Genomic DNA, 18691 nt, shown 5'->3' with positions numbered 1-18691 from the left:
TGATCAGTTACAGTAAGGAGTATTTCTAATTCAGTTCCTCTCTGGTCATTAATTTCTGTTATTACATGCAGTGAAGACAACGGGCTTATTAAAAGCAAATCTGACATTAAAAAAAGATGACTTTTGCTGAACGTTTCAAGTATTTTCAGACTGATGCGATTCCTCATGACTGTGATCAACAGTCCAATGCAGGAGGGGGCGCTAGAGCATCACGAGCTGCTGCTCGGTTCAAACAGCGAAGAGAGAAGTAGACGAAAGCTTGATGGTCCTCGCCGCTTGCCGTACCAAAACAAAAACGTCATTTTGGAGCGAAACTTTTCGAAAGACTTGGGAGGATGGACGTGCCATAAATACATTAAAAAAACACGCCAAGATGATATTTTGAAGAGCTCATACAAACAGCCACGCTGAGCCGATTAAAGATGGAGGGACTGGAGATGTCCGCCATGATTCCGGCTCTGCAGGAGCTCGCCGGGTGAGTTGTTGACGTCTGCTATACTTGTCTCCAAGCTAACAGCGTGCCTGATTCAACTTCTTCGACTGTGGTTGTCGTGTTTTTTGGTCGGTATTTCACGTTGCTGTTATGAATAACGTGGTGTTGTGTGGCAGGGCCAGCGCGGCCGAGTACGACCAAGCGGTGCAGAAACCTCGACAAATCCTCTGTCAGTTCATTGACAGGATCTTGACTGACGTGGACGTTGGTAGGTCACAGTAATGTAGTCTTTATTCATATCACAATTTTTTATCTATTAACACACTGCAGTTTTTATATATTTAGATAATCTTTGTATCTTTTATTTACTTGTCTATCGAGTTTTTTTTCCCCAAAAGTGCACATTTGAGAGTGCCCCCTCATTGTGTCCAGCCTCATGCACACCTGTGTAATAATCCTGCTGTCTAATCAGCATCTTAATATGCCACACCTGTGAGGTGGATAGATTTTTGAAATACCTATAATACCATACAATGACAAATAATACAACTATAAAGACTTGAAATGGTTCCGTTTGCGTGTAATATATTGTAATAAACCTGAAATGTAGGTTTTACCATTGAAAAGTGAACTTTTCTATTGCATTTAAAGTGTTTTTTTGAAATGCACCTTGACGCAAGGGGTCTTCAGAAGAGATATGAAGCTTAAAAGTGTTTCCACATTTTTGATCAATAATCAGTGTCTTAATGTCCACATGTTAATAATTGCCAATAGATGGCTGCAGTAGCCTGTATTTAAGTCAGTTATTTCTGTACTGAAGCAGTAACAGTATTTTCAACTTGTGCACCAGGTTGTCTGATTATAACCATGAGCATGTATCTTTGTTTCCCAACATTGATTTAATTTACTATATCTAAACTAAATGTTAAAGATAAATAGTAGACATTTCTGTCACATTATTTTGCAGAGTAGAAGCCGTTTGCATGTTGCTGCTACCTGGCTGCACATGGTTTTTTTTTGTTTTTCTTTTTTTTCTCTGATCCTGATGATGTGCATCAGTCATGACTCGGATGACCTCTCTATTCTTGTAGTTGCTCTTGGGCTGAGTAAGAAGTCCACTTCCGAGCCGGCCTGTGTGATGCTGCTCGATTTTGTACAGCATATTGTCAAGTCGTCGTCCCTGATGTTCGCCAATCCTGCCTGTCAGCCAGCCGAGTACCCAGACACCATACAGAGCTGTACTGGTAGGAAAAGTAAAAAAAAAAAAAAAAAAAAGAGGGTTGACTGGGATACAAGAAATGTACTATAATTTGTATTTCTTTGTTGACTTCAGACTTCACTCGGTGGGTGGCGGTGCGTTTGCTACGAGTGGCAGCAGCTCCTGACTGTGAGGTCATCCACGGGCGCATCTCAGCTGTGCTGTGCTCTTTGCTGCACACTCTGAGAATCAGGGCTCCATTCATCTTAAGTCGCCTAAGCCAGGAGCTTATATCTCTGGCCCAGGACCTCAGCAACATCCTCTACGCCCATATCACCTCGCTGGCCGGTCAGGGACTGGCTTTCGGCGTTGACCTGCCAAGCCGATGGCCTGTGACACTGGAGTACTTCAGCTCCAGCCCGGAGTGTGCCTGCTCCTACCTCACTCCCTCCCCTCTCGTACTGTCCTCACCTGCCGCTTTAGAGTCGCTGACGGCCGCGGTGATCGGGATCATAGCCGACTCTTTAAGGGGAGTTATTTCCTGTCAGGATCTGAGCAAAACCTGGGAAACGGCCTGCTCCTTTCTTGCCAATGGAAACGCCCGGCTTCGGAAACTGTCTCTGGTGATGCTGAGAACGCTGGTGGAGCTGAGAGGGTTTCCTGAGACGCGGGACCATGAGTTCTTCACTGCTTTCTGTCACCTGCTGGAAACGCACTTCTACGCCGCTGCAGCAAACACAGACTCAAACGAGACACAAGTTTACGAAGGGGAGCTGCTCAACCTGACTCGCTGTGTGTTTCAGTCGTCTTTGGTTTCTCACACCCACTTTAAGCCCATCCACCTGTCGCAGATGTTCGAGTGCGTCTGTGCCCTTGGCGGAGCCGACGTTAAACTCGGACCAGAAGTTACTGAGTCACTCTTCCTGCTGTTCAGCTTCTCGCTATCGGTTGCCCCCGTTAATGAGAGTACTGCACTGCTGACGAGGCAGCGGGTCACCGAGGTCTGCAGAACGCTGGCCTCGACCATCGGGAAGGAGAATCAAGCTGAAGTAAGATTCTTGTTATTTGCTTTGAACTGAAATCTCATCTCAGGGGGTTTTCCTGGTGGTTTTAGTGTCTGAACGTGTTCCACAGTGTGCAGAAGGGTTTCTCAAAGCGGCACTGAAGGCCGAGACGGCGCTGGTGATGCAGGACTCAGCAGATGGAGAGACTGCTGCTAAGAAACCCCGCACATCCAAAAGCTCCGTCAAAAAAGCAAGAATAACAACGTGAGTTCATTAAGGTTTAGCACTCCTTTGTAATATTAAAATAAACAGTACAACATGTCATGTCAAGGTGAAACATTTGTTAGGTTTTTCCTCTTTTCTCTGTTAAAAAAGCACATAGAAATTACTTGTATTTGGTGCTATATAAATAAAGGTGAATTGAATTGAAAAATGCACAAGGAAGGTTGTTTATTTAACCGTATTATAACTAAGGCTACTTGGAATATTTTGTTTGTCATTAGAATTGTAAGTAATTCAACGCTTCCAATTTTAATCAACATGCATGCATTAGATTTTGTTTTTTTAACTTTTAACCTTGAAATAGATTCAGTAATGTAATCTGAATTAATGACATGGAAATATGCGGATCATTTTACCAATGTTTTCAGCGACGTAAACATGCTTGACCGCAGTGACGTATGGGCCGTGTTGAACAGTCGGCTGGAGGAGCTGTTGGCGTTTTTAAACTCGGACTCTGCCGAATGTGAGGCACAGAATCTGTGCGCTCTGCGGGGTTTGGGCCTCATCCTCCACCTGGCAGCCTTCTGCTCCTGCCCTGTCCGGTATTGCACCAACACACGCCTGATGTCACGTCACCTTGATGCAGGTCTGCTTCTGACGTGGTTTTCTTTGGTGGTTTCTGTGTTTATAGTTTGCCCTCTCTCCTCTGGCTGCCCGTTGAGACTCTGGGTAGGATCCTGAAAAGCTGTCAGTCGGTGTTAGAAGGAGGTCCTCAACCTGCTTCAAACCAGGAGTATTTTCAGGCTGCCGTCCAGACCACCGTCAGGATTCTTGACTCTGTGCTCTACTTGATGAGTAAGAAGTTTTTTTTTGTTTGCTGGTTTACTCTTAATATGATCACATAAAAACTTCATGAAGAATATCAATTAAAAGAACTAACAGAATACTTGGTTTCATAATTCATGGATAGATTTGGGATATGGCTGTGCTTTAAATTAAGCTGCATGAGCTCCAGAATGTTGAATTACTGTTTTGGGTCATAAAAACAGGCCTTTTTTATAGAATCAAATCTACAGTTATACGATTATACACATAAATACAGTCATGTTATGAACTCTGCCATGTTTTGGTCTCAGTTTGGGAATATTCAGAATGCTCAGAGTCTATCGGGGAACATTTTTTCTTCGGTTGACTTGGATATTGAACAGAAATATCAATATGTGTGGAGAAACCAGCGATTATAATCCGTATTTAGGCAGTCATTCCATTCTTTTGTAGTCGGCTTATTATTTTTTTCTGAATAGTATTATCTCGTCCCCTCTTCTTTGATGCAGTGTAATAGTGATCAGTTATACCTCTGGCCTGTCTGTGCAGTGAGTCCACAGAGTGAGGACGCACTCCAGCGACGTGTGTGTGCACTGATGTCTCTTCCCTGGGTGTGTGACAACAAATCTGCGTCGGTCTATAAGAGCTCGGGGTTCCCCTCCTGGCTTCCTGCCCTGGCTCAGAGACTCCGCTTGTTCTACTGTAAGTATTCCCCTCACGCCACAAATCAGCGAAGCAGTGGAATGAAGAATGGCTGAAGAAAACTGACACGTGGTTTTATCAAGCCAAACTGTTTTACCGATGTCGCCTGTGTCTTTTGTGTCCAGCGCCGGGGTTCCAGGCTGACTGTGTGTCACTGCTGGCCTATTTACGCCCTGGTGTTTGTGAGCCCTGGCGTGTGAGTGTATTCTCTAAGGCGCTGCAGAGTGAAGACGAAGCGGTGAGAGCAGCAGCAGTCGGTGTGGTCCCCGTCCTTCTCCACCACGTGGGGAAACCCCACCACGTCCTCATCAGCACTTCTCTTCTGTACGTAAAACCCCACACGTTCACCAATCTCTCGATTACCGATCCATATTTGACGTAGCTCTGTCGGCTGTGTTCAGCTCCAGGTTGGAGGACGGTTCAGAGCAGGTGAAGACGGAACTCGCGAGGACGATCGGCCAGCTCAGCTGCGTCCAGTCAGAGCTCTCACAGCTCACCGACACACACACGCAGTCCGCAGCCTGTCCCCAAATCCTGTGCCGACGTTGCAGCCTCACAGTGGAGCATGCAGGAGAAGCAGGGCCGTCGTTGAAGGCGTCAGCCGTCAGAGCTTTTCTACCACTTCTCAAACCACAATCTCCAAGCAGCGTTAAGCGAGGTAGATAGTTTTGCCATTCGCTTGCGTGTCGTATTGAAACCCTCGTAAAATGTGCCACATTATCTACCGCCGTGTCGGTTCACTGTGAAGCCATGAGGCCATTTTTCATGCTTTATGCCAGTTACATTGGCAATGTTGAGTGTTTGGAAATTGTGTTTTTCAGCAAACTTCACAAAAAATTAAGTATTGTCATCACTCACACAGCCTTCCTCGAAGCCTTACCTCACCTCTGCCGACATGTGAATCTGATCGTTGGAGACGGAGATTCTCAAGCAGTCATCTGTGCCCTGCTTGGCCTCATGGAGGATTCAGACTCTGTGGTCAGAACACACTTCAGCCAGTCGGTGTGTTTCCTGGTGACACAGACCAAAAACTCAGCGCAAGGATCTCTGGATGAGGTGACAAAGACCGACGTGAATTCTGTTTTTAGCTCAATAATACTGCCCAACAGTCACCCTAAATCTAACAATGAAATATTTAGCATATTGCTTTAAGATGCCCTTGTTTAGCTTCATTTTTATTCAGCTTTGCATGAAACAAAGAAAATCATTCCAAAACATGACTGGTAAGTGAGTTTTTCCACGAGTCTTATGGTATTTGTTTTCCATTGTCACCACAGCTGCTGGTCACGCGTCTTAACGAAGCGTTTCACAATGCAAAGACCAACAGAGACGACGGTCTGCGCAACACTCTCATCCTCACCACTGGAGAAATCGGCAGGTAGAGATGATCCATTTACTGTTGTTGCGTAATCTTTTTTTATTCCCATCTTTTGTTAAATCTGTCCACACGTCTTTCCTCTCCAGAGCCTCTCAGGGTAGCCTGGTGTCCTTCTCCCTGCTGCGTCTGCTCCACTGTCTGCTGTCCAAGTCGTCCCCGGTGTCTGTAGCTGCTTACACTCAGATCAGAGCTCTGGCCACTGCCAAAGGCCTGAAACTGCAAACCCTTTTCAGTCAGTACAAGAACCCCATCTGCCAGGTATTAACTGTTAAGCATTTGCATAATTTCACTGTGACTTGCCTTGTTTCACTTATTATCATATGAATAAATGCTGGAGAACTGAGCCTTGTTATGTGGTGTAATACGTATTAATGGGAGTGCATCCTGCCTTGCCTTCTCTTTATTAAGTTCTTGGTTGAGTCGCTCCATTCACGCCATTCATCGGCCCTGCGAAGCACACCCGATCAGGGCAGCGAATCAGCCAATCAGAGGGAGCTGGCTCTGGACATCCTGGCTCAGATTGCACATGCTTTCGACTTCCCTGACCTCTACCGCTTCCTCACTGTATGAACCCTCGCACCACTGCAGCCGTACACATGACCGTGTTACTCATTTGCGCTCATAGACTTGCGGGCATTTTCTGTTGTCTTCGCACATGCAGCGCACCCTACAGGTGCTGCTGCCCTACCTGGCGGCCAAGGCGAGTTCCACCGCCTCCGCTCTCATCCGGACCCTCGCCAATGAGCTGAAGGCAAACCGGAGAGAAATCCTCATCAATAACTTCAAGTACATCTTCAGCCACCTCGTGTGCTCCTGCACCAAAGAGGAGCTGGAGAAGGCCTTCCACTATCTACAGGTAAGAAAAGGCTTCTGTTCCTTTAAATGTAAAAAAAATGTGATGTAGCATGAAGTGATGCACTGTAGAGTTATACGATATAGAATCTTTTAAAATAACTTTGAAGAGACAGCATTTTTTCCCCCAACATGAATAGTTGAATAATTGTGTGATGCTCAATGTTTAAAAAAACAACAAAAGGTTGTGCAACATAGAAACATTTTTAATCACTTTTCTTTCCTCATATTGTCCCAGACTGAGACCGAGATCAAGTTGGGGTCTTTGTTACGGCAAGACTTCCAGGGTCTTCACAATGAACTGCTGCTGCGTCTGGGAGAACATTACCAACAGGTCCACGCAGATGAAACACACAAAAACTTCCCTTGATGATATATGAAGTGGTTTTTTTTTTCTGTGTACTGAAACCACATGTTTGTTTGTTTTTTTTACAGGTCTTCAATGGCTTGTCAATCCTGGCTTCTTTTGCATCTAATGATGACCCGTACCAAGGACCCCGAGATATCACGACTCCAGAACGCATGGTGCATATTAGAATGCAAAAACACTACACTTTAAATATGTGACGGAAAATAATTCAAAGTAGAAACTAGAGCCTGACATCTTTTTTTTTTTTTTGCTAATTTACATTACCTGGAAGGAGCAGGTTTCGCTGGTTGTCAGGTATAAATTGGTTATAAACAGGTTTTAAATTGCTTGAAACAGAAAACTCTTACTCATTGCATTTGTTTTGGTTGTTGATTTAATGCTAACAAAAACAATAAAATGCCATTGCCTACTTTTTAACCACACGCTCGTCTGCCCTTTTTGTGTTTGCCTGCTATTTTTCCAGGCTGAATACTTGCAGCCGAAGCTGCTGGGGATTCTCGCTTTCTTCAATATGCAACTGCTGAGCTCCAGCGCAGGAGAGAAGGATCGCAAGAAGCTGGTTGGTATCTTGCATCTTGCAGAGCAAAAATATAGGCTGCTGTCGCTGGTTTTTTTGCTTAAACATTGGAGTCAGTTCTTCACGTTTCTGCTTCCAAAGTAAGCCACGGCCTGTTTTGTCTTGTGCAGGCGCTGACCAGTGTGATGGCTCTGATGCGGCTGATGGGCTCCAAACACATCAGCTCTGTCAGACTGAAGATGATGACCACGCTGCGCACCGGCCTTCGATACAGAGAAGACTTCCCGCTGCTCTGCTGCCAGTCAGTATTGGCTCATGTCATCAGAAATTCACAAGTGAACCTCCGCGCTCTGGTCCAAAATCAACATAAATCCTCCCGGTTATGACAATTCCAGGAGCACATTTAACTCTTTTATCACTACAGTTGCCCTCTTTTTGTTTTACTTTATGGCAGTTGCTCTTTTTCTCCTCAGTGTTGCTGTCTGCCTGCATGTTAGGTACATATTTCTAATTAGTTTTGTTTATGATTAATATCAAACAAATTAAAATTTCTAGATATCACACAGATTCCGCCTTATAGTTATGAGCATACATGCCTGATCCTACAACATGACTGCAATCAAAGTATTGTCACACAAAAGGACCACTCCTGTTTGCTCTGGATGATCATTTTAGGATTCACTCAAAGCTACCGTTTCTGATTTTCTGTGTGTTTTCTTTACCTCCTGTGCACAGGACATGGGAGTGTTTCGTCAGAAGTGTCGAGCCTGCGCATCTCGGGCCTTTGCTGAGTCATGTTATTGTTGCACTTCTTCCACTCATCCCTCTGCAGCCGAAAGAAACTGCTGCCATCATCCGCTTCCTCATCCTGGACAACAGGTAACATACATCTGGATGAACAAACCAAACCAAACTTTTTTTTCCAGCTGTGCATCAGGTTTTGAAGTGCCGTCATGTTTGGCTCACTGTAAGTTTGTAAAGTTCATGTCTGATCTGCTCTCTCACAGGGACGAGGTCAAAGACTATCTGCATGAGATTTACTTTCTTCCAGACCATCCTGAGCTGAAAGACATTCACACAGTGCTGCAAGATTACAAGAAGGTCAGTCTGTTGGTCACAGACAGAGCTTTATTAAAGACACCATGAAATCATATCAGCGTATTTGCATGTTTACTGTGAAACTGCTCCACAGTAGAGGAGGGATGGCATCTTTCGCAAACCAATCACTGTGAATGTGCAGTTCACACCCAATAATTGTTCTGGGAGATCTTTTATCCCGTACACACAAAATAAAAAAAATAAAAAAACTTGCCATGATGACTGATTGGGATGGGAGGTATTAATGTGAAATGTCTTGTTTTGTTTGATTTCAGCTGACCGCCAGCAGCAGTGACCTGGCTGCAGCGCTGCAACTCTCCATGAGAGCCGTGCAGCATGAGAACGTTGACGTGAGGATTCACGCACTGACCAGCCTCAGAGACATGATGCACAGCAACCAGGTACACACACACACACACACACACACACACACACACACACACACACACACACACACACACGGATTACAGCAGCCTTTGCATTTGTAACTGCATTTCAGTTTGTTTGTTTTTTTTTATGAATGTTTTCTTCTTTCCCGGCCTGCAGGAGTGGGTGCTGCAGCAGGTGTGTGCCAGCGAGGCGGTGGAGCCGGTCATCTCCAGCCTGGTGTCCGTGCTGCTGAAGGGCTGCCAGGATTCATCCCCAGAGGCCAGGCTCCTCTGTGGGGAGTGTCTGGGCGAGCTGGGGGCCGTGGACCCCGGTCGCCTGGACCTCTCGCACACACACACCCATGGAAATCACAACACCTTCGTGGTGAGGCACATTAGACCACATCTGTGTATTGTAAAATTAACTCCATGACGTCTTCAGCTGAGTAGGAAATAATAGCTGACAGTCACCACCTTGCTTTAGTTTTTATTAGAAGGTAGAAGGATGTATCACTGTGATTATTTGATGGATTCAGAGTTGGATGTAAAAAGGTTTCACTTCTTCGCATGCTTGATTTGTCTACATTGTGATGCATTTGATTGAAAATGACTTAAAAAAAACACACACACAAAATTGAGTAATGATGTTGAGTAATGATTGCTGCTCCTGCTTGTAGGTTTGTTTGACACTGAGATCACCTCGTCGTGCCTTTGCTGCTCATCAGTTCTCAACAGAAACCAAACCTCTCTCTTTTCAGAGTGGAGTTGATGATCCTAACTTTGCCTACGAGCTGCTGACTGAACTGACCAGAACGTTTCTGGCTTATGCTGATGACGTGAGAGCTCAGGACTCCGCCGCTTACGCAATTCAGGTCTATAAAAGCACACGCGCTCTTTCCTTTCTCTGATGATAGAGTTTTCCAAGTATAAAGGCTTCAATTTTTTGGGGTTGTTTGGCTGCTCTGCAGGAGCTGCTGTCCATATTTGAGTGTCGTGAAAGTCGAACCACGACGTCAGGCCGCCGTCTGTGGAAGAGATTTCCAGAGCAGATTCAAGAAATACTGGAACCGCACCTCAACAGCAGGTATGCAGCGACACCTGAATACTGTGGGGAAACATTCAGTTCAGTTTGATTTATTTATATGAAAACCATCTCACGGCGCTTCAAGAAAAAAAAATACACTCATTCACAAAATGTTTGTTTTCTTGTCGTCTGAATAAATGTGACGGTTGTTTTGAAGATAACATTTGTAATTTTTCCCTGTTTTGCCATATCTGCTTTTTCCTTCTTTCGTGCAGGTACAAGAGCAGTCAGAAGAAGGTGAACTGGTCCCAGCTGAAGAAGCCGGTGTACCTCAGTAAGAGAGGCAGCAAGTTCTCTGACTGGTCGGCCACCTGGGCCGGATACCTCATCAGCAAAGTCGGTGGATCGCCGACTAACGGCATCAAAACGTTTTCTTCTCCCGTCGTAGACTTTTCTTCACGTCAAACGTTGCAATGGTCGTTTTTTTTTGTATGCGTTTCAGGTCCGACACGAGCTGGCCAGCAAAGTGTTTACATGCTGCAGCTTCATCATTAAGCACGACTACAAGGTTACCATCTACCTGCTGCCTCATATTCTGCTCTACATGCTGCTGGGCTGCACGCCTGCAGAGCAGCAGGAGGTGAGGACGCACTTCCATCCCATACACACAGTTCACTACCAAGTGTTGTTATTTCTTTAGACCATTTCCGTTGTTTTGAAGGTTACGGAGGAGATGCTGGCTGTGCTGACTGAAGGCGATGGACGAGGGCTGGTCCAGGAGAACGCCTCCAGCCTATCACAGCTCAGCACCCAGACCGTGTTCAGCATGTTGTCACACCTCACACAGTGGAGCCGCCACATCCTCTCCTCCAAACCAAAAAGCAACGGTGAGAGGAATTTAAATTATTCCGGGAGTCACGTGGTGTTCAGACATTTTTTTTTTTTTTTTTTACGCTCAAGTGATTTAACAGGTTTTATAAACATTGCTGTAAATGATTCCGCACAATTTAACCAGGATTAATCTGAAATCTGACCAGATTGTCTTTGGAATTTCTTTTGTAGTTACTGGATACTTCAAATCATAACAAAAGTCGACTGAAGCGAAATGTTTCTTCAAAATTAACTTGCTTCTGTTGCATCAATTGGTCAAAGCGTGTTGATATTTTTCATGCAGGGATGTGACAAAATAAAGATTAAATGTGTTGCTGCAGAGAGGGGAGATTATCAGCGTGTGGTGGCCTTCCTGAAGGGGATTCCCCAGGACGTCCTGGCCAAGGCTTCTCTACGATCCAAAGCGTACACTCGCGCCCTTATGCACTTTGAAGCGTACATCCTGGAAAACAAAGAAAACATCCAGGACCACCTCACTTTCCTTCAGGTCAGACAAGCAGCCAGCTAATCGTTGTTAAGCATTTCATGATTTAATCCATTATACCTCGATGTTATTTAGATTCTAGCAATCTGTATTGTGAAACAATTTGAATTGCGAGATATGTCCGACTGTCACAGACTCTCTATGCTGCGATGCACGAGCCCGACGGGGTGAGGGGGGTCAACGCCCTGAGGAGGGAGGAGCCGTCGCTACGGGAGCAGATCCTGGAGCACGAGAGCATCGGCCTCCTCCGAGACGCGACGGCCTGCTATGACCGGGCCATACAGCTGGAGTCAGACCAGGTTAATGTCATATATATGCACAGAAAACTGTCCAACACACTGCTCGTTTTATCTATACGTGTTCTTTTCTGGCACACTTAGATCGGTCACCATCACGGAATAATGACCTCAATGCTCGGCCTGGGACAGCTGTCCACCGTCATCATGCATGTGGATGGAATATTGGCCAACAAGTGAGACATTTCATACATTTACACAGACACAAGTCAAGTTTATCTCTCAATTATGCTTTTGCTGCAAGTTACAATCATTAATTTAAAAATGATCGTTCAGGCCTCAATGGAAATCAGAGCTGAACACCTACAGAGTGGAAGCAGCCTGGAAGCTCGGGAAGTGGGACTTACTGGATGATTATTTGGATTCAGGTAAGGGAGAACCACATGGACTTCTTGAATAACGATAAACTGTCTGTACCTGACAATCTTGGGATATGAATAAGACCCACAGCTGCCAGGCAACAAGAGAAGAATGAAGGAGGGCATCCAGGTGACAGAGGGTATAGATTGAGAAGCATCCTCTGCAGTGGAAATCACATCAAGAAACTGCAGGAAGAAAAAAAATTAGGAAACGGAGCGATGAGGCTTGTAGATAAAAGTGGGAGTGTCGATTTCCGTTGCCGTCCCGTGTAAAATATTTGTTTTATTCTCGCCATTTGCCTCCAGACCAGCAGTCCAGTACGTGGAGCGTACGGCTTGGCCAGCTGCTGCTGTCGGCTAAGAAACAGGATGCCGAGGCTTTCTATGAGAAGCTGAAGCTGGTGAGGAAGGAGCAGGTCGTCCCTCTGTCAGCCGCCAGTTACGAGTGTGGCACTTACCAGAGAGGATATGAGTACATAGTCAGGTAGTGTTTTTTTTTTTTTCCAACTCTAATCAATGGGGTTTAATGGGAGGGTTTTTTTTTCTCCCTGTAATTCTAAGAAACAATGTGCCTGTGTGTTTAGGCTCCACATGCTGAGTGAGCTGGAGCACACGTTCACCGAACTGCAGACTCCCAGAGAGGGCTCGACCCCAACCCTCAGCCAGCTGCCCCCCCACTGGTCAGAGCGGCTGGAGATGACTCAGAATTCCTTCAGGGCCAAGGAGCCCATCCTGGCCTTACGTCGTGCTCTGCTCAGCCTGAGACCACAGTACGGATGTAGAAACCTCTCCACACACCCTTAAACTAACATCAATACTTCCCGGGGTTCACACACAACAGTGCGAGTTCGACTGGCGTGCCTGGGTGACCGTCTCCATCTCGCTGTGCAGGCCCGTGTGTCAGAAGCTGGTCGGGGAGTGCTGGCTACAAAGTACCCGCGTCGCCAGGAAGGCGGGACACCATCAGACGGCCTTCAACGCCCTCCTGAACGCAGAACACACACACCTGGCGGAGCTGCTCACAGAGAAAGCCAAGTGGCTCTGGTCCAAGGTTAGAACAAGTCTGCAAAGTGAAAAAGCACCTGTTCACAGAGCGGCTCGTCCAGTACGCTTGCACTGTGGCGCAGAGTGACGGTGTTCAGGCGTGATGTGATACAAAATGGCCGCTTATAAATCCGACGCTTTCCTCTGGTCAGGGCGACGTCCACCAAGCCCTGATCGTGCTGCAGAAAGGCGTGGCCCAGTGTTTCCCCGACGACCAGCCCCTGACGGACCCCCGCAGCCTGCAGACGAAAGGAAGGGCGATGCTGCTCGTGGGACGCTTCATGGAGGAGACCGCCAACTTCGAGTCCAACGCCATCATGAAGACGTACAAGGTGACTGTTTCCTACACACACCGTGTAGATTACATGGAGAGTTTAAAACAATTTATTTGAATGTATAAGGATCCCCCCCCCTCCACACAATTTATTTTAAATTGTTAAATATTTATTACACATTATCTGTCAAATTTAAAGATCTATTTTTCATATACTTACTCTGCTAATAGGCTGATTATTTGAAGTTACTTTATTCAATCTGCCAATTGCTTTTCATTAAATCTTTTTAATTGAATACTAAGTAATATTCCAGCAAGCTCATATTTTTATTTATTAGCATCAATCCTGGTATGCTTTTTCTTTTTCCTCATTTAATTAATGGTTTAAAAAAAATTTATTTGACTAATTATTATTATTTTCTCTTTGTAAAAGCACTATTCTTTCTTGCACTGTTTTATCATCCTGGCCTGTGTTGACTTTATTCTTAGAAAGGTGTTTTTTTAAATGTCGTTAGTTGATTTGTAAGATCCAAACAATCTGCTTTCCCCCAGTTCCTTTATCTCAGTTCCCTTGTGTTGTCTAGGATGTGACCAACCTCCTTCCAGAGTGGGAAGATGGAAACTTCTACTTGGCCAAATACTACGACAAAGTCATGCCCATGGTGACTGATAACAAGCTGGAGAAGCAGGGCAACCTCATCCGATACATCGTCTTATATTCCGGGAAGTAAGTTGCTCTTACCGTCCATTCGCACTGCATGTGAAGCTCCAGGCCAGTTATTCTTTACATCAACCATCAAATTAAAAAAACCTCCTTCCATCCCAGAGCCCTGCAGTTTGGAAACCAGTACATCTACCAGGCGATGCCTCGCATGCTGTCACTCTGGCTGGATTTCGGAGCCAAAGTGTGTGAATGTGAGAAAGGTGGGCGATGGTTTTTTTGTTTTTTTTGTTTTTTGGTGGACGTTTCTGTTTTAGGTTTTCTTTGAATAATCCCTCTGATATCCGCGTCCCTCCGCTGCAGCCGGCCGAGCAGACAGACAGATGCGGCAGGAGTTGGCGAGAATCAACGCGGCGGTCAACGAGCACTGCGCCAACCTGGCTCCCTATCAGTTCCTGACGGCCTTCTCACAGCTCATCTCCAGGGTGTGTCACTCCAGCGACGAGGTCTTCTCCGTCCTCATGGCCATCGTGGCCAAGGTTTTCCTCGCATACCCCCAACAAGCCATGTGGCTCATGACCGCCGTGTCCAAGGTAACTGAAAATCGGTTTGTCCGCCTCCACCTGTGGTCATAATCTTATGGACAACCATCTGTGCGGCACACTTTCTTCCCTTTTAAAGGAAATGTATTTGGACTTTGCAAGACAACTGAATTCTATAATTTTTCTCTGTGTTCAGTCTTCATACCCCATGCGAATGAACCGCTGTAATCAGATCTTGAAGAAAGCCACCAGCCTCAAACAGTCTCTGGCCAAATTTATTGGAGACGCCAACAGACTGACTGACAAGCTGCTGGAGCTCTGCAACAAGCCGGTATACACACACACACACACCAAAGGTTTATACAAAAGCACGCAAGACCGTCCAATCATGACCAAGCCTCAAGTAAAAAATTAACAAGATGCGATTATGTGCAATTTTCCAATACAAGTATCGGATTTCCTTCAAGTTCTCTCTGGGAGTAGAACTGATGAAGTGAAACCAGCAGGAAAAACCAAAAAAAAAAAACCTGGGAAAAGTGTTCTGAGTAGTGACAGGCTTGTTTAAAAATCAGTCTGAAAAGCTCACGTTGTATGTTTTAAAAATTGTATTTTGGATTTGTAATGGAAATGTTTCACATTTTTTCAGAAAATTTCTTCGCACAGACAAAACAAAAGGAGACATTTGAGCTGTTGTTATTCACAAGTAACATAAGATGGATTGGGGCAGCATGTGGCCTCTAAGATGAATTTAATTGTTTGTTACTAGTAGAAATTTTAGTGCTAAAATCACATGTCGGCTCATATATACCTGTGGAGCAACGTGGCAGCCCATCTTTTGTTCTGGATTTAGGCTCCAGTCTCTCAGGAGCTTCAAGTTGCATCACTGCCTCTAATCGTTACACTTCAGATAGGGACCATTGTATTCAAGCATAACGTCCTCATTAAAAGTCACGGACATCATAAAAGTTATTTAAAAGTGTTAAACTCATCAATTAACTGTAAACTAAACGTGAGTACAAGCAGCTGTATTATTCGTTAAGCATTTCTGTTGTAGATTGAGTGACAGCTCAGTGATTGTCACGCGAATAAACAGAAGTCAGAAGGGAAACTGTGACGGTGTGTCTTTCAGGTGGACGGGAACTGCACCACCCTGAGTATGAGCGTTCACTTCAAGCAGCTGAAGCAGCTGGTGGAGGAGCCGACGTTCAGCGAGATCCTCATCCCTCTGCAGTCGGTCCTCATCCCCACGCTGCCCTCCACGGGCGGGGAGAACCGGCAGCACGACGCCTTCCCCGGACACTGGGCCTACCTGGACGGCTTCGAAGATTCCGTGCGTGAAAATAAAACCGAAGCGAACGCCGAGTAGCCGACGGAAGATTGCCGGTTTGACGTTAAACAACCCGCGCATTTGTGTGCAGGTGGAGATTTTGGCCTCCTTGCAGAAACCAAAGAAGATCAGTCTGAAAGGTTCGGACGGCCGTGGCTACACGATGATGTGCAAACCGAAAGACGACCTGCGGAAGGACTGCAGATTGATGGAGTTCAACTGCCTCATCAACAAGGTGTGTTGGCGTTCAGCTGCTTCCCTGCTAATTACGCTACGACTCCATTCACTGGCTTTCCTTCTGTTTAAAATGTGGCTGCGCTGAGGATAAGCTGACTGTGCAGTTGTACTCGATGTTGAGGAAAGACGCAGCGTTTCCAGTGTCTTTGTTTTTGTGTAGTGCCTTCGTAAAGATGCTGAGTCGAGGAGGAGGGAGCTCCACATCTGCACCTATGCCGTGATTCCCCTCAACGAGGAGTGCGGCATAATCGAGTGGGTCAACAACACGGCGGGCCTGCGACACATCCTCACCAAGTTGTACAAGGAAAGAGGTACTTCCACAGGTTTAGCTGATCGGTGACTGAGGAGAGACTGTAAGGAGAGACAAAATAATGGATTTGTGTTTGTGTGTCTTTGAGGCGTCTACCTATCGGGTAAAGAGTTGAGGAAGCTCATTCTTCCGAAGACGGCTCCGTTTGAGGAGAAACTCCAAATCCACAAAGAAGTGCTGTGTGCGCGACATCCCCCCGTCTTCCACGAGTGGTTCCTGCGGACTTTCCCCGACCCCACATCATGGTCAAACTATTATGAAAATAGTCTTTTAAGAAACGTGTCTGAATGAATCCCAGAGTTAATTTGTGTGTGTGTGTGTGTGTGTGCTTTCACAGGTACAGCAGTCGCTCTGCATACTGCCGATCCACCGCTGTGATGTCGATGGTGGGCTACATCCTGGGTCTGGGAGACCGCCACGGAGAAAACATCCTTTTCGACTCTCTCACCGGGGAGTGTGTCCACGTCGACTTCAACTGCCTCTTCAACAAGGTCTGGTCGCGCTCGCGTGGGGGACAAGTGCCACTCATTCATCATCCCATCGACTTATTTCATTTTTTTTATTGCGACAAGATGAGTGACGAAATCCTCTGTATGGATTTGACATTAACAGGAGACCCTATACATATAAAATCACACAATCATATATGTTGGCATAAAACACAACAGAAGTTCATAATTGTGAACAAATGTATGAACAAACGTGAACATGAAGGTTTAAAAGCTGATTAATAAATGTTGCATTATTTTATAACAGAGGCTACAGTGGGTCAGGTGAAAGAAACAACATTTTTGTGTAATAAATTTAACACCATGGACTATAAAAAATACGAAAGCGCAGAAAATCACTGGTCCGCTTCCCAAGATGTGTGGAAAAATCTTTAGTTCCTTCAAAAATTTTAACTAATGAAAAAGAAATAATAAGTCTTATTTATATGTTAAAGGTTGGTCTGCCAATCCATATTTAAATAAAATATGATCACCGCTGTCTTTATCGTATTTTATCTAACATTTGTTTTTTTTTTGTTTTTAGTACAATATGGTTCATATTTAAAGACGAACATGTTTAATGTCCAGTTTTCATCGTGGTCCTCCTCTCTCCGCCCACTAGGGGGAGACATTTGACGTGCCTGAGGTGGTTCCCTTCCGTCTGACCCAGAACATGGTCCACGCTATGGGGCCCATGGGCACCGAGGGCCTCTTCAGGCAGGCCTGCGAGGTGACGCTCAGACTCATGAGAGACCAGAGGGAGCCACTCATGAGGTATAGCGACTCCACTGTCATTAATTTGTATCACCAGATTTACATTTGTTTAAATCAAACCCAAGTAATGAGTGGATTCCGTCTTTACTTGATAACTCCCAAGTGTGCTGAAGACGTTCCTTCATGATCCGCTGGTGGAGTGGAGCAAGCAAGGCAAAGGACTATCCAAAGCTCAGGCCAATGAGACGGGGGAGATAGTGAATGAAAAGGTGTGTGCATGTCTCGAATATTTTTATTTATTTATTTATTTTTGCTCCATTTGTTGTTTACATGCTGACGGGGCACCAATATTGTATTCGTCATGCCCTTCCTCTCTCCTCCAGGCTAAGACCCACGTGTGCGACATCGAGCAGCGTCTGCAGGGAGTGATAAAGAGCAGGAACAAAGTGCTGGGCCTTCCTCTGTCCATAGAGGGACACGTCCACTACCTCATCCAGGAAGCCACGGATGACAAACTGCTCTGTCAGATGTATTTAGGCTGGGGGCCCTACCTGTAGAAAACAGCTGCAATAAATGAATGACGGCATTGGAAAGTCCATTCAGGAGAATCTAAAGCCTTTTTTTTTTTCTTCCCCTGACATATTTGTTACAAAATAGGTCTTCAATAAGGAGTGTTTTAGTTTCCTATTTTCTGGAAACAAAAAAGTTGCCATGTTGTACATCGGTTTGTAATAAAGTAGACAATTCATTTCTCTTGTAATACGTGCCTCGGTGTGTCTTCTAATCACTTAACCTTCCTTGGAGGCAGTCAGATGGTCAGCTGATTGTTTTAATCCTCTCACTCTCTGCTCTTACACCCTGTGGTCCCATCAACCGTCTCCATGCGTGTTTTTCACACAAGGAGAGAGACGCCTAAGCGAAGGTCCTTGTATGAACTCGATCACGTGCGTGTATTTGTGAGTACATTTGTTTCGTGGCGCCATGAGTTCCGATACTCAGAGAGTCGCGGTGTTTTTTATTATTGCTTTTCTTGTTTTCGTCAATGGATGGTTGGTATTTCAGCTGGCTTTAGG

The 18691-nt window shown here is 45.4% G+C and overlaps 1 protein-coding gene across 1 annotated transcript; it reads left to right on the top strand.

Annotated features, from left to right (window-relative positions):
• Positions 1 to 401: 401 nt before the first annotated feature.
• On the top strand, positions 402 to 18258 carry atr (ATR checkpoint kinase). The gene is made up of 48 exons (XM_080513171.1): positions 402 to 475; positions 610 to 701; positions 1525 to 1677; positions 1767 to 2680; positions 2766 to 2899; positions 3286 to 3459; positions 3549 to 3712; positions 4232 to 4384; positions 4510 to 4708; positions 4786 to 5042; positions 5247 to 5440; positions 5662 to 5762; positions 5849 to 6020; positions 6171 to 6326; positions 6424 to 6618; positions 6853 to 6948; positions 7050 to 7139; positions 7448 to 7543; positions 7672 to 7802; positions 8237 to 8380; positions 8509 to 8602; positions 8875 to 9000; positions 9146 to 9352; positions 9726 to 9839; positions 9936 to 10051; positions 10267 to 10387; positions 10494 to 10631; positions 10713 to 10878; positions 11203 to 11369; positions 11501 to 11665; positions 11747 to 11838; positions 11939 to 12030; positions 12328 to 12505; positions 12606 to 12791; positions 12913 to 13072; positions 13218 to 13397; positions 13924 to 14066; positions 14166 to 14263; positions 14364 to 14593; positions 14739 to 14873; positions 15672 to 15872; positions 15961 to 16104; positions 16267 to 16417; positions 16505 to 16661; positions 16754 to 16907; positions 17527 to 17678; positions 17782 to 17887; positions 18002 to 18258. The coding sequence occupies exons 1-48, from the start codon at positions 423 to 425 to the stop codon at positions 18173 to 18175; spliced, it is 7815 nt and encodes a 2604-aa protein (XP_080369297.1). The 5' UTR covers positions 402 to 422; the 3' UTR covers positions 18176 to 18258.
• Positions 18259 to 18691: the final 433 nt, after the last annotated feature.

Source organism: Blennius ocellaris, assembly GCF_963422515.1.
Source record: "Blennius ocellaris genome assembly, chromosome: 17".
Classification (NCBI taxonomy): domain Eukaryota; kingdom Metazoa; phylum Chordata; class Actinopteri; order Blenniiformes; family Blenniidae; genus Blennius; species Blennius ocellaris.
Note: the sequence above shows the minus strand (reverse complement) of the source record. Positions and strands in the feature narration are given on the sequence as shown.

What these genes read in the sequence shown, in the direction of transcription:
- atr (XM_080513171.1), top strand. Translation starts at nt 423, where the DNA reads ATGGAGGGACTGGAGATGTCCGCCATGATTCCGGCTCTGCAGGAGCTC. An exon ending in TACAGCTGGAGTCAGACCAG is followed by an intron (nt 11,666 to 11,746) that starts GTTAATGTCATA and finishes TGGCACACTTAG; the next exon opens with ATCGGTCACCATCACGGAAT. An exon ending in CCAAGTGGCTCTGGTCCAAG is followed by an intron (nt 13,073 to 13,217) that starts GTTAGAACAAGT and finishes TCCTCTGGTCAG; the next exon opens with GGCGACGTCCACCAAGCCCT.